This window comes from Zootoca vivipara, chromosome 1 (genome assembly GCF_965207765.1).
Source record: "Zootoca vivipara chromosome 1, rZooViv2.hap1.1, whole genome shotgun sequence".
In the NCBI taxonomy this organism is placed as follows: Eukaryota; Metazoa; Chordata; class Lepidosauria; order Squamata; family Lacertidae; genus Zootoca; species Zootoca vivipara.
In genome coordinates, this window is record NC_142582.1 from 6924199 (window position 1) to 6936798 (window position 12600).

A 12600-nucleotide genomic window follows, 5' to 3' on the forward strand; every position below is an offset into this window, starting at 1 on the left:
TCTCTGCGTAGTTGGATGACTAGTAGCTCTATGACCAACGCAAACAACAATGGCGAGAGAGGTCAGCTCTTTACGAGACCTATAGCTTGATCATCAAAGCCATTGATTGAAATGATTGCCTTTGATTTGGAGTATAGTTGCTTAATGAGGTGCAAGAACTTGGATCCAAATTTAAATTTGTTTAGCAGGCGTGTCAGAAACAACGAATCAATTCTATCAAAAGCCTTATAGCCATCAAGAGAGAGTACGTAATGTGAACCAGCTCATTGCTTTCCAAACAACTCGTGTATAATGTTAATAATCAGTAGGTTATACCCTGAACTTGATTGCACAGGTTTTGCCTACACAATTTCAGCTAAGATCACTTCTAAGTTCAATCGGTTGTGTCTCACCTCCTCTGTCCACTAGGTGCAAGAGCTTAAAGGCTGTGCAACAAAGGAGTCCCCAACTTGATAGGTGACAGCTGATTCTGGTTGCATAATCTGTTGCACAACAATCTTTGGTAATGTTCTTGCACTATCTCTTGTGCAAGAAGTATAACACTAAGTGCCTTTAACTTGGTGCTATGCTGGATACAATCCAATATCTTTCCCTCAAATGATTTTTTTTTAAAAGCAAAGCAGACAGAACTTAAAAACAAAACAAAACAAAATTTAATATATCTTGTGCACCACTTCACAATATTTACATAAATAGGTTTATCAACTTCAATAACATCAATTAACATTAATTCTCATGTACTGTATTTGGGTAGGCAAATACCTGTTGAGATACAGGCGGCACCAGAAAAAGACAACAGTGACTTTGAAAAAGAGTGGGAACCATTTATAATATACTTGCAGAAACAAAGGAAGGCTATTGACTTGATGGCAGTATTTAAATAAACACTCACATCTTTATTAACAAAGAACATTTAAAACAACAAAGAAATGATATAGTGGGTTTTTAAGAAACAGCAGTATGCAATAAAAGGGAAACAAACCAGAAGTGGAAGTTGGGGGAAGCCCATGAGCGGAGGGATGAGGTGATGTGATATGAGATGTATGTAATAACAGAAAAAGAAAACTGAATAAAAATTTAATAAATAAATAAATAAATAAAAAGAAAATACAGCTGGCACCCATTTATACAGTAAACCCGCACTCATATTAACAAATCAATAAGCAAACAAAGTTCAGTCAGACAATAAGGAACAAACATTTTTCCCTAGATTATGTCCAGTGTTGTCACAATGAAGCATTTTGAGTTTGGGTGGAACCTTGGTAACAGGCTGGAGTGGCAGGCAGGGGGAAAGGGTCTTCGGATCTTCCCTGTACTTTTTCCTGAAGTGAACCAACCATATATTTGGGAACCCAGCTAGGAAAAAAGCTACCAAGTGAGAGAGATGAAAGGGAGAAATAGCAGGAGGCAATTGGGTTAAGCACCCCGTCCTGACTGCTGCTTTTCTTCTCCAAATCACAACCTTCACTCTTCTCAAGTGTTTGATGGAAACACAGGTTCCAAGACCTGGGCCTCCTGCCAAAGGTTTCGTGCTCATCAAGCACATGCCTCTCCCACAGAAATCAATTAGACATAAAAGTACTAAAATCTGGGTAGCTCATTTCCACTAATGTTCTACAAAAACACCCCTGACAATGTGAGTCCGAGCTTGTATTTCCCTATCATTTATGTTGTGCTCGTATTTCAACAATGTTGTTTTCTCCCCAGTAGCTGTTGTCTTATGTGTATTGTATCTGATGAACTGTGATCTTTTACACTTTTCTTTTGCCTCTTTTTTCCCCAAGCTGATGCTTTCGCATTTTTAAAATTTTAAATAACATTTTTAAAATGAGCCGAGGGAGAGAGCTAATGTATTTTAAAGTTTCTCCATTGCAGATCAAAGTCGAATCCTCATCATACTTTTCCTAGAAAGCTTTGTACTTTGTTCTTAGCATGAGGACTGTAGCTCAGTGGAAAAAGCAAACATCCTGCAAGCAATAAAGCTCTTTAATCAAGTCCTGACATCTCCAAATAGGCCTGGGACAAACTCCTGTCTGAAACTCTGGAAAGGTGATGCTAGACGAATCAACCGCCAGGCTTGCTATAAGGTTGGTTTCTGTGTTCCAATTAGCTGTTCTGGGCTGTAGCTCTAGGATGAAGCACCTGCTCTGAAGACAAGGGGTCCCAGGGTTGTGGTGGATAAGACAAGAAAAATTTTGAACTGTGGCAGCTGTGGAAAATTCCAGGCACGTTGTACCATATGTAGTGGGCATGCAAAATAACAAAAACAATCTGGGAAAGTATATATAATGTTTTGAAACATTTGGAAAAAACCAGCAGCTTTTCTATTGGGAGATTTTGGTGCAGAAAAACCGAAGGAGCAGAAAAGATTATTTAAGTCGGCGTGGATACTTTTGGCCTGGAGATGGAAAAAAAAAAAGTCCCGTCCAGAGAAGAATGGCTGATAAAGATGGATTACGCTGAAATGGCAAAAATGACCAGGAAGATCAGAAATCAAGAAGACATTTTACTAAGGGATGGGAAAAATGTATAAGTTAGCTTGGAGAACACTGTAAGCAGCTAAAAACTTTGGCGTGACTATAACAACACTTGTAATGTAACAAGAACTATGGGGAAATGGGGAATTTAAAGAAAATGGAGAATCTTATGAGATGCAGTTGAAAAAGGAATGTCAATGGAACATGGAGGGGCAGAGGGAAGTCCAAGGAATCGTGGAATCCTTTATGAGTATGAGTATGATTTGAATACAAATGTAAACTGCAGAAACCAATAAGAAAATTGTAGAAAAGAAAGAAAGGAAAAGGCAAATTCCACAATGTGGCTGAATAATGGGAGATGGAAGAGGCCAAATGGTTTTTTTCCCCTTTCACAGCACATAAGCTATGGCATTCACCATAAAAAGTGAACAGTGCATAAGGCTATCCACAGCTGCTAGCCATGAAGGCTGTGTATTACCTCCCAGACTGCAGGCAGTGGTCTCCAAATACCAGTTGCTCGGCAACAAAGTGGGGAAAGCACTGCTTGCAGACTCCAATAGGCCCCTGGTCAGCCACTAGAAGAATAGGAGAATTTGGGCTTTTGGACAGATCCAGCAGGACTCTTATTGTTGTTGTTTAGTCGTTTAGTCGTGTCCGACTCTTCGTGACCCCATGGACCATAGCACGCCGGGACTCTTATTATGCTCTTATTTAAGATACAGGTATGGCTCTCCAAAGCCCTAATGGTTTTGGATCAGGTTATGTGAAGGACCAGCTTCCCTCTCATCAATCTGCCTGTGCTTTTCAGATTAGCACCAGAGGCCGTTCTCACATGTCCATGATCGAGATTTATGTTGCTTTCATGAGAGACAGGGCCTTTTTGTTTGTAGCCCCACAACGCGGAAGTCTCTTCTGGGTGTGACATGTGTGATCGCCTCCTCCCTTCTTTTGGGCTGGAAGTCAGTTTTAAAGACCAACCTATTCTGAGTTGCCTTTTCCTAGAAACATGCTGGGATTGAAATGTTAACGTTTAAGTAGATTTAATGATATTATGCTGGCCTGATACTGTAATTTTTAATGCTGTGGTCATCTTTCATGCTTACTATATGTTCTTGTTTTAATGGTGGTTGATATGTTGTTTGTATTTTTGACTTGTGTATTGTATTTTCCTTTTCATGTAATCTGCCTTGTGAGGCCACTGAATTTCAACTTCACTGGTGCCCCTGATGTTTTTAAGGTAGAAAGAAACTTCCTGCTAACACAGGGACATCATGCAATGCAGAAATGCTTGTGAGGCTCCTGGGTCATCAAGAGCTCAGCAGAAGATGCGCTTCGCATGCAGAAAACCCCATGCTCTCTATGGCAAGGAAGCCCCGGTTGCAGCTCTGAGAGAAGCTTCGGCCTGAAACAGTGAAGAGCCCCTGTAGATGACAGTGGGCTACACAGATCTGAGTCAGCACATGACATGAGGAAGTCTTTGATGAAGATGAGCCAAGATGGCGGGCTCTGATGCAGAGCTTGGTTCCTTGGGTAGGAAAACAAGGGCCTGCCCATTATTGTTTTTAATTCCCGGCCTCTCTTTCATGCCTGTGCCTCTCTGGCTTGCTAAAGTGCTGCCTCTACTTCAGCCCTGCTCTCCGCCACCTCCTCCTTAAGGGAGCCTGCGCAATGGCCCTGAAGCGTAAAGGACTCCTTGAGAGAAATAGCATCAAGCCTTTTCTCCTCCTCCTCCTCCTCTTCTTCTTTTTCAGCCTCTTCATGAGTCCACCGGGGCACACAGTCCTGTTCAGAGTTGCTCCTAACATACCCAGGCAAAGTTATCTGGGCGTCGTTCTGCCGGGTGACGTTTTCGCCAGCCCTGGTGGAAATCAGTACCACGCGGGAACTGGCCGCCATTTGAGACTGGCTGCTGGTGCTGTGCATCATGTGTGTGTGGACAGAGCCATAGCGATAGCTCCCACAAGGAGCCGTCCTCTCCCAGTCCACAGCCAGGTTCCACCTAGCCCAGGTCTTCTTGATCTCAGCCTGCACCTAGAGGGGAAGGAAATCCAGATCAAAACGCAAATGAAGAGCGTTAGGCCAACGTCGTCGTCTTCTTCTTTAAAAAATAATTTTGAATATAGGAACAAACATACAGCTCCCCCGTTCCTCACCATAACAACTACAACTACGTCCAGTTGTGTTAGTAATAATAAAATGAAACATTCATTCAATTAATATTTGCTTGGACTGCCAAATTAAACTTGGAGCCATGCCTACTCTTCAGCAGAAGCATTAAGGGGCAAGAGGAAGCTGTGGTGAGTGGGTAGGAAAGCACAATAATATATATTTTGGAGGTAAGGTAAAAGGGTAAAGGGACCCCTGACCATTAGGTCCAGTCGTGACTGACTCTGGGGTTGCGGCGCTCATCTCGCTTTATTGGCCGAGGGAGCCGGCGTACAGCTTCCGGGTCATGTGGCCAGCATGACTAAGCCGCTTCTGGCGACCCAGAGCAGCGCATGGAAACACTGCTTACCTTCCCACTGGAGCGGTACCTATTTATCTACAGTCATACCTCAGTTTAAGTACACCTCGGTTTGAGTATTTTCAGTTTAAGTACTCCGCGGACCTGTCTGGAACGGATCAATCCACTTTCCATTACTTTCAATGGGAAAGTTCGCTTCAGGTTAAGTACGCTTCAGGTTAAGTACAGACTTCCGGGACCAATTGTGTTTGTAAACCAAGGTACCACTGTACTTGCACTTTGACGTGCTTTTGAACTGCTAGGTTGGCAAAAGCAGGGACCAAGCAACCCCATCGCGGGGATTCAAACTGCTGACCTTCTGATCAGCAAGCCCTAGGCTCTGTGGTTTAACCCACAGCGCCACCTGCGTCCCTATTTTGGAGGTGTATATATATATATATTATATATATATATATATATATATATATATATATATATATATATATATATTATGTATAACACTATGCAACAGAAGGACAGAGAGCCACACCAGACACAGAAGCTCCGCTGAAACAACAAGAGCTGTTTGTTTGTTTGTTTTTGCAGCTCTTATTTCTAACACCATGAGGGCTAGAAACATTTTTTAAAATAGAGAGATCTTATCTGGAATCTACATCAAATATTAGTTCCAGTCACTGGACAAAACAACATGACCTAAAAACATGAAATTTAATTATTGTGTTGCGCTTTGTCAGAACTATTTAAGAGAGAAAAGGTTATTCAAGTGTTTATATGTCATGGTCATTACTCAAATCTCTCTGTCTCTCCTTCTTTCCCAGCCTTAGCAAACCTGTAGAATAATGCCCAGACGGCAGTAAGTTAATTAAACCAACTAATGAGGTGCAACAAGAGTGGCAGGTAAATTACATATGAGGTCCTACCACTCATTTCTAATGGAAACAAGCTTTCTCTCCTGCCTCCACCTTGTGTTGGCATATGGCTGGCCAGGGGAGAGAGTCCTTACTGGTTTTAACAAATTGCACTTTCTTAGACAGAACGTAAGAGTGCCATACTCCAGAAGTAAAGCCACTGCAATCTCATTGGAAGCATTTTGTAAGAAAAGAAATCGAAATTATAAATAGAAGCTGGGATCCAAAGCAACACACACAATCTTCCTCTCATGCTTTACAGGTCATGTCAATCACACATATATAATTATGTGTTTCTTTATACCTAAACATCTGCTTTATTAAAAATATGTGTGTGTGTGTCTGTGTGTGAGGCTTGGAACAGGTAGCAACTTCTGAAAATCTCATTCACTGTCCCAAATGCACCTGCTGACTGGGCCATGGCTACCCTATTTCACAGCTAGGAAGGCCACCTGTCCCAATTCATCCTGTCCCAATTCATCCAGTGCCTTACCTCTCCATTACAGTAGCAATAGAGGATGGAGACAAAGAAACCCTGCATGAGAATAAAGAACAATGAAAGAATATCAGTCATTTCACCATCTCCACTTTGAACCAAGAATTTCACATGGATGCAGCTGAATTGAAATTTGTGAAGGAGGGGCTAAAAAGTGAGACGCAATATTTTAATATTTAAGTACAGTGGTACCTCTACTTACGAATGTTTCTACTTACGAATGGAGCTCCGTCCGCCATCTTGGATGCGGTTTAGATAGGATTTTTTCTACTTACGAATTTTTAGATAGGGTTGCTTCGACTTACGATTTTTTTCTCCCAATGCATTCCTATGGGATTCAACTTACAATTTTTTTCAACTTACAAATGTGCATTCGGAACGCATTAAATTCGTAAGTAGAGGTACCACTGTAATCAGTACTACTGTATATATATAAGCATCCTTTGAGCCAGATGGCATCTCCTGTATGTCTGCTGGCCCTGAACCAATTGATACCATAAGCAAGGAAGATACTTAGATGTCCTATTAGCTGATGCCCCCAATGGCCTGGCACAGGAGCCGTTTCTCCATGACTGGCTCTTGCACACAGGAGAATACTTGAATGACTCAACCACAGAGCCGGAGCCTTTCCCATGGAATCAGCACCCTACCAGGGTGCAAGAATACACCACCAGCTCTTTGAAACAAAATCTCACACTCGCACTAGCACCAGAGCACTGAACCAAAAAAACCAGAAAGTCCCAACCAAAGAAGAGTGGATAGCCAAGATGATGGACGATGTTGAATGGCGAAGATGACTGTGAAGATCAGACACCAAGAGGATAAAAAAAAATAGTCAAGAATGGGAAAAATTATAGAGTATCTTAAAAACCACTGTAGATATCTAAAAACGCTAGCAGGATTGTTATAACACTTATAATGTAATATGGGGTCATGAGGAGTTGGACACGACTAAACGACTAAACAACAACAACAATGTAATATGACTTAAATTTTAAAAAAGGACAAACATGAAATTGAAAAATGTATTTAGATGCAATAGAAAAAATAGGGGAAACCATGGGAGGGTGGGGGGGAAGTCTGGGGATATAAGTAATCTCAGAGATGTGTACAAATTGAAAATGATTTAAATATATATGGACATTGTTATAAAAACAAAACAAAAATAAAGTATTAAAAAGCAAAAGCAAAAGCCGAGACATTCCAGGATCAAACCAGAAGCTGGGAATGGCTTCTGTGATCTGGGATGTCTCACTAAAAATTGGACAATTGGCGGGTCTGTGCAAATCAGTCCCCCCTCCACATTTGGATGGGTGATTTAAATGTTGCCCTAGCTATGTAAGAGCCATTCACAACAAATGAGTGGGCTAAATCTGATGGGTTACCAAAAAAAACCCCAACAACAACCCACAAACCCTGTTGTCATTAACACATTTGTGATAATAGCATTTTCTAAACAAACAAATTGGAGAGAAGACAAATTTTGGGAACTGGTGGCCCGGGGTTTAAATGAAGTGAGATCATCACATGGAGTCTCAATTCCTGCCTCTGATTAGGTTAACTATTTCTCCAATATATGTGGTGGTCAGTCTGGACCACCAGCAGTGTGTAAGGATTTCTCAAACCTTCCTAAAACGTAGCCAGTCTCCTGTATGAGACAAAGGCCCTCATTTCCTGCCTAAAATCAAAGAAAACTCCTGGATAATATATGTTTCCCTCTGAGCTGTACAAGGATTACATTTAATAGTGGAGACCTACCCTGGCTGACTTATTTACCAGCATAAACAGCACAGGCTAAATGCCCTCTGGGTGGACAATGAAAGTCATTTTAGCGATTTGTAAGAAAGGGAATAGGAGGGAGCCACAAATCTATTGTTAGACACCTCCTCCAAACTATATGCACAGTATCTTCTTCAATAATTAACTGACTGGATGCAAAATGGCAATGTCATTCATGTAGAACAAGCGGGGTTCAAAGGACTGATCAATATTTTACTCTGAATCATATTGTAAGGAAATACACAAAGAAGAAGAAACTTTATGCAATCTACTATTGATTCAAGAACTATACAGTAAGACAGGAAATACAAACAAGTCATCTCTTCTATTATATTGTAACTTTTTAAAAAAAAAACACCTGATGCTTATTGTAATCATCTCAAGTGATCTGCTTTGTGAGTTTCACCTGAGGTTGCGTTTGGACCGCACATTTAAAACGCATGGGGCTGGAGCCAACTGCATCCCATCAGCGGAAGCCCTAGTCAAGGACTTCTGCTTTCCCCCCTCTCCTCCCTCTGTGCCTCCAGAAATTGGCTGGGGGGTGGGGAGGTTGGGGAAACAATTCCCAGCATCCTTAGCATACTACAATTCCCAGGATTCTTGAGTCATGCCATGCACATCAAATGTATTATGATGTGTATGCAACATGAAAAGAGGTATGGAAGAGCCTTAAATAAACAAAAAATTAAGCAATGCATTGATCTTACTCTATTTACATGGTGTTGCCACTCCAGCACCAGAAACCAAAAGAATCCCAGACTGATGGGAAAAGGAAGCAGGTTTTATAAGAGACAAGCAGAATCTGAGGGGTAGATCTCCTCAGGGCCTCCCTGCAGCAATCCACAAAGGAAACAACGGAAGAGTTTTGCAGCACCTTAAAAGCCGATACTGTAGAATTATTATGGCACCTATCTTTGCTGCGAATGCACATATACAGCTGCATCTGAGTTTGGATGATCAAAGGCTGGCCCTTTCAGCACTTTACCAAAATAAACAAAAACAAAAACAAAACAGACTCACAGGAAACAAACCCGGGGCTTATATAACAGCTTTAAACATGTGTCACTTTAGCAGAGAGCAAAAGAGAAGGAAGAAGGAAGGTACAATGTTTGGATTCATATTCATTTTGTCTTCCCTCTTCTGCATCTGTTAAAAATTTCAAGGTGCATTTACAGCACGAGTGCTGACCTAGTGGCCTTTGAGAGGTTGTTGGACTCCAGTTTGAATCTGCCCCAGCCAACATGGCCAATGGGTGAGGATGACAGGAGTTGAAGCCCAGCAACCTCTGGAGCTAGACACCCACCCCAAAAAACAAATCAGTGAAAACTGGTTGCATGAGTTTGCAGCAGAAGCCTGCTCTGCACAGCACTGATTGGCTGGTGCCTAAATCTTCCTCCAGTTCCTGCAGCAGTTTTGCACAACATTATTACAATGGATAGCACTTTTTCTTTTTTTAAATCACTTTATTGCTTTATAATTGGAAAAAAATCAATAAAATATCAATAAAAAAGGTAGCACTTCTTGTTTTAAAATGGTGGCAAATGAGCGCTTTATGGGGAACTTCAAAACATTTATGAAGGAAGCTACCAAGCCAGCCTAAACTGGGAAAGGCTGATGATGGGGCAGGCATGGAGAGAGAAGGAGAGACCAGTCACTAAATCAGCACTGGAATCATTGGTATTTTACACCTGCCTTCTGCACAGTAAAAGATGCTGAGCTCACCCTGCAAGGAGGGCGGGGGGCGGGGGAGCACAGCAAATGCAAACTCTTAAAGTTAACCTAGGCACAAGATTAATTGCATGGATGCAATTAAAATGCATCTTTCTTTAAAGGTAAAGATGTGGACGAAAAAAAGCAGCCGCAGGCAAGGAGGCCTCAAGCAGGTGTGGGACTGTGGGCGTGGGAAAGGCGAACACCGTCTTGGCAGAAATCCTTCTGCAAGCTGCTATTTGCATCAGAAGGGAAATAGCTATTTCCAAATGCAGGTAGCAGATTTTGGGGGGAGGTGCAATTTTTGCCAGGACCACAGCAAGAAAGAGAGGTGCTGCTCCCTCCCTACAGTCCCAGTCTGGTCCAGCCCCTCCTGCAGTAGCTATTTACGTTTAAAGAAGCACACACGTCACAATTAAGTTTGGCCCTCTCCCAAAATGTTTCCAGTTCCCCAGTCCTTGGAGGTACAAGAGGTCCCCTTGCATATTCCAGAGTCTTGGGCAAATACCTTCTTGCCACATTCAGCTGCCCGTGAAGGATCTACTGTCTCCCAGCAACAACCTCCTCTCCAGTTAGCATAAGTGAACAGTTATGGCTTATAAGCACCAACATCAGCCCACCTGGAAAGAGTTGAAGAAGAGTTCGCAGTGCATCCGGATCTCCCAGCCCAGCCCAGTGAACGTGTGAGGCAGGCATACGAAGACAAAGTAATGCACGCCAAAGACAAGGACCAGGATCAAGGTGGATTTGGCTAGTTTTCTAGAAGAGTGAAGAGAGGTTGTTGCCGTTATCACCATCAGCCATTCCAACAAAGTGCTAGATGCTGCACAGAAAAGTGTCATAGCCTACAATCCCTGAGGCTGCCCAAATCTCCCTGAGCACAATAGGATATAATCAGCCTAACTCTCAACAGAATTGCAGACATGCAATGTTATTCAGTAGGAGTCCAAGGACCATAGCATACTCCAGCTCCCTGAAACGTCATTGCCTGTGAAAACTGGAGGATTTATTGGTGCCCTTCGGCTTTTTCCCCGTTCCTTGTGTTTCTGACTGTCTGGCTTGTATTTATAGCCAGATGGGACAATGTCACAGGCATGAGAATTCATTACGTACAACTGACAAGAGCCCCTTAGACGTTCCCTGTCCCTAGAACCAATTCTTCTATCTGCTCTGGAGATCAGAGGCCTACCTCACTTTCTCACATAAGTATTGGGTGCCTGTAGATCCTACAGTACAGTGGAACCTCGGTTTATGAACACCTCGGTTTATGAATTTTCGGTTTATGAACGCCGCGGACCCATCTGGAACGGATTAATTCACTTTCCATTACTTTTAATGGGAAAGTTCGCTTCAGTTTATGAACGCTTCAGTTTATGAACAGACTTCCGGAACCAATTACACCCATGTTTCAGTTTATGAACGCTTCAGTTTAAGTACTCCGTGGACCCGTCTGGAACGGATTAATCCACTTGCCATTACTTTCAATGGGAAAGTTCGCTTCAGTTTATGAACGGTTACTCCGCGGACCGTCTGGAACGGATTAATCCACTTTCCATTACTTTCAATGGGAAAGTTCGCTTCAGTTTATGAACGCTTCAGTTTATGAACAGACTTCCGGAACCAATTGTGTTCATAAACCGAGGTACCACTGTATCAGGAACAAAGGCTCCCACTATCCTTGGAAGCTCAAAGCCCTGATGATCTACAGCTCTCATCTTTCCTTCCTGGTGCCTGTGCACAGGGAAGGCTGAGAGAAACTCACTGACTCTTGACTTTTGGTTCTTGAGAGAGCACATCCCACAAAGAGCAAGGCCTTTTTTCACCAGAACTCAGTTCCAGCACCTGTCAGGTGGGTGCCATTGCCTTTATAAGAAAACAAGGGAGATGTTCGTGCTGAGTTCCTGCACCACTCTTTCTAGAAAAAACTGCACTGATATATACATATATATACATACATATATATGCATGCATATATACATACATACATACATATGTACATACATCTCTCTTTTATGTTGCAGAAACAAAGCTGATTTCTCCCTGCCTCCTTCTGCTCTTCTTTCTGCTTCTCAACAATCATCTTCATTATGAAGAGGAGTTCTGAAATAACTCAATACATTGCCAGAGACACTAACAGCCGCCCAGAGTGGCTGGGGGAAACCCACCCAGATGGGCGGGGTAATAATAATAATAATAATAATAATAATAATAATAATAATAAATTTATTATTATTATTATTATTACTACTACTTGTAGTAGTAGTACTACTACTACTACAGCGCAGTACAGAAAAACTACATTCTGTTTGGCTCTCTCTTCCAAAGTGGAGAAATAAGAACTAATATGATTTCAGATGAAGCTCTCTCTGCAGTTATTGTAGGCTCAATTAGTATGGCTACTTCAACGAGAAAACAGAAGGATACACTTTGAGTTGATGCTCACGAGAACTTGCACAGTGGTGAAGAGGGAGGTTTGAAGGGGGAGGAGTCCCAGAGACACAAAGTCCATTTGCTAACTTGAATCACAATCTCCCAGGGTGCATTTTAAAGAGCTCAATGCCAAATTAGGAGTCCAAGTATGGGTCAGCTTCATTCTTCTTTATTTTATTTTATTTATTTCTTCCATAGATATCCCACCTTCCCTCCAATAAGCAAAGCAGCATACCTGGTACTTCATCCCTCCTCTATTCTCACAGCAATCCTGTGAGAGAGGGTTGGCTGATAAGATGGTTTGAGGCCACCCTGGTGAGCCTCATGGCTGAGTGA

The 12600-nt window shown here is 42.1% G+C and overlaps 1 protein-coding gene across 1 annotated transcript in view; it reads right to left on the reverse strand.

Moving 5' to 3' along the window:
- Positions 1-820: 820 nt before the first annotated feature.
- The window catches only part of PTH2R (parathyroid hormone 2 receptor), a 46708-nt gene continuing 34928 nt past the window's right edge, over positions 821-12600 (reverse strand). Inside the window, exons 12-14 of the mRNA XM_088674942.1 lie at positions 10455-10593; positions 6343-6384; positions 821-4508 (exon numbers count right to left, since the gene is read on the reverse strand). Coding sequence (XP_088531068.1) covers positions 4083-4508; positions 6343-6384; positions 10455-10593 — 607 coding nt within the window. The 3' untranslated portion in view covers positions 821-4082. The remainder of the gene's footprint in view (positions 4509-6342; positions 6385-10454; positions 10594-12600) is intronic.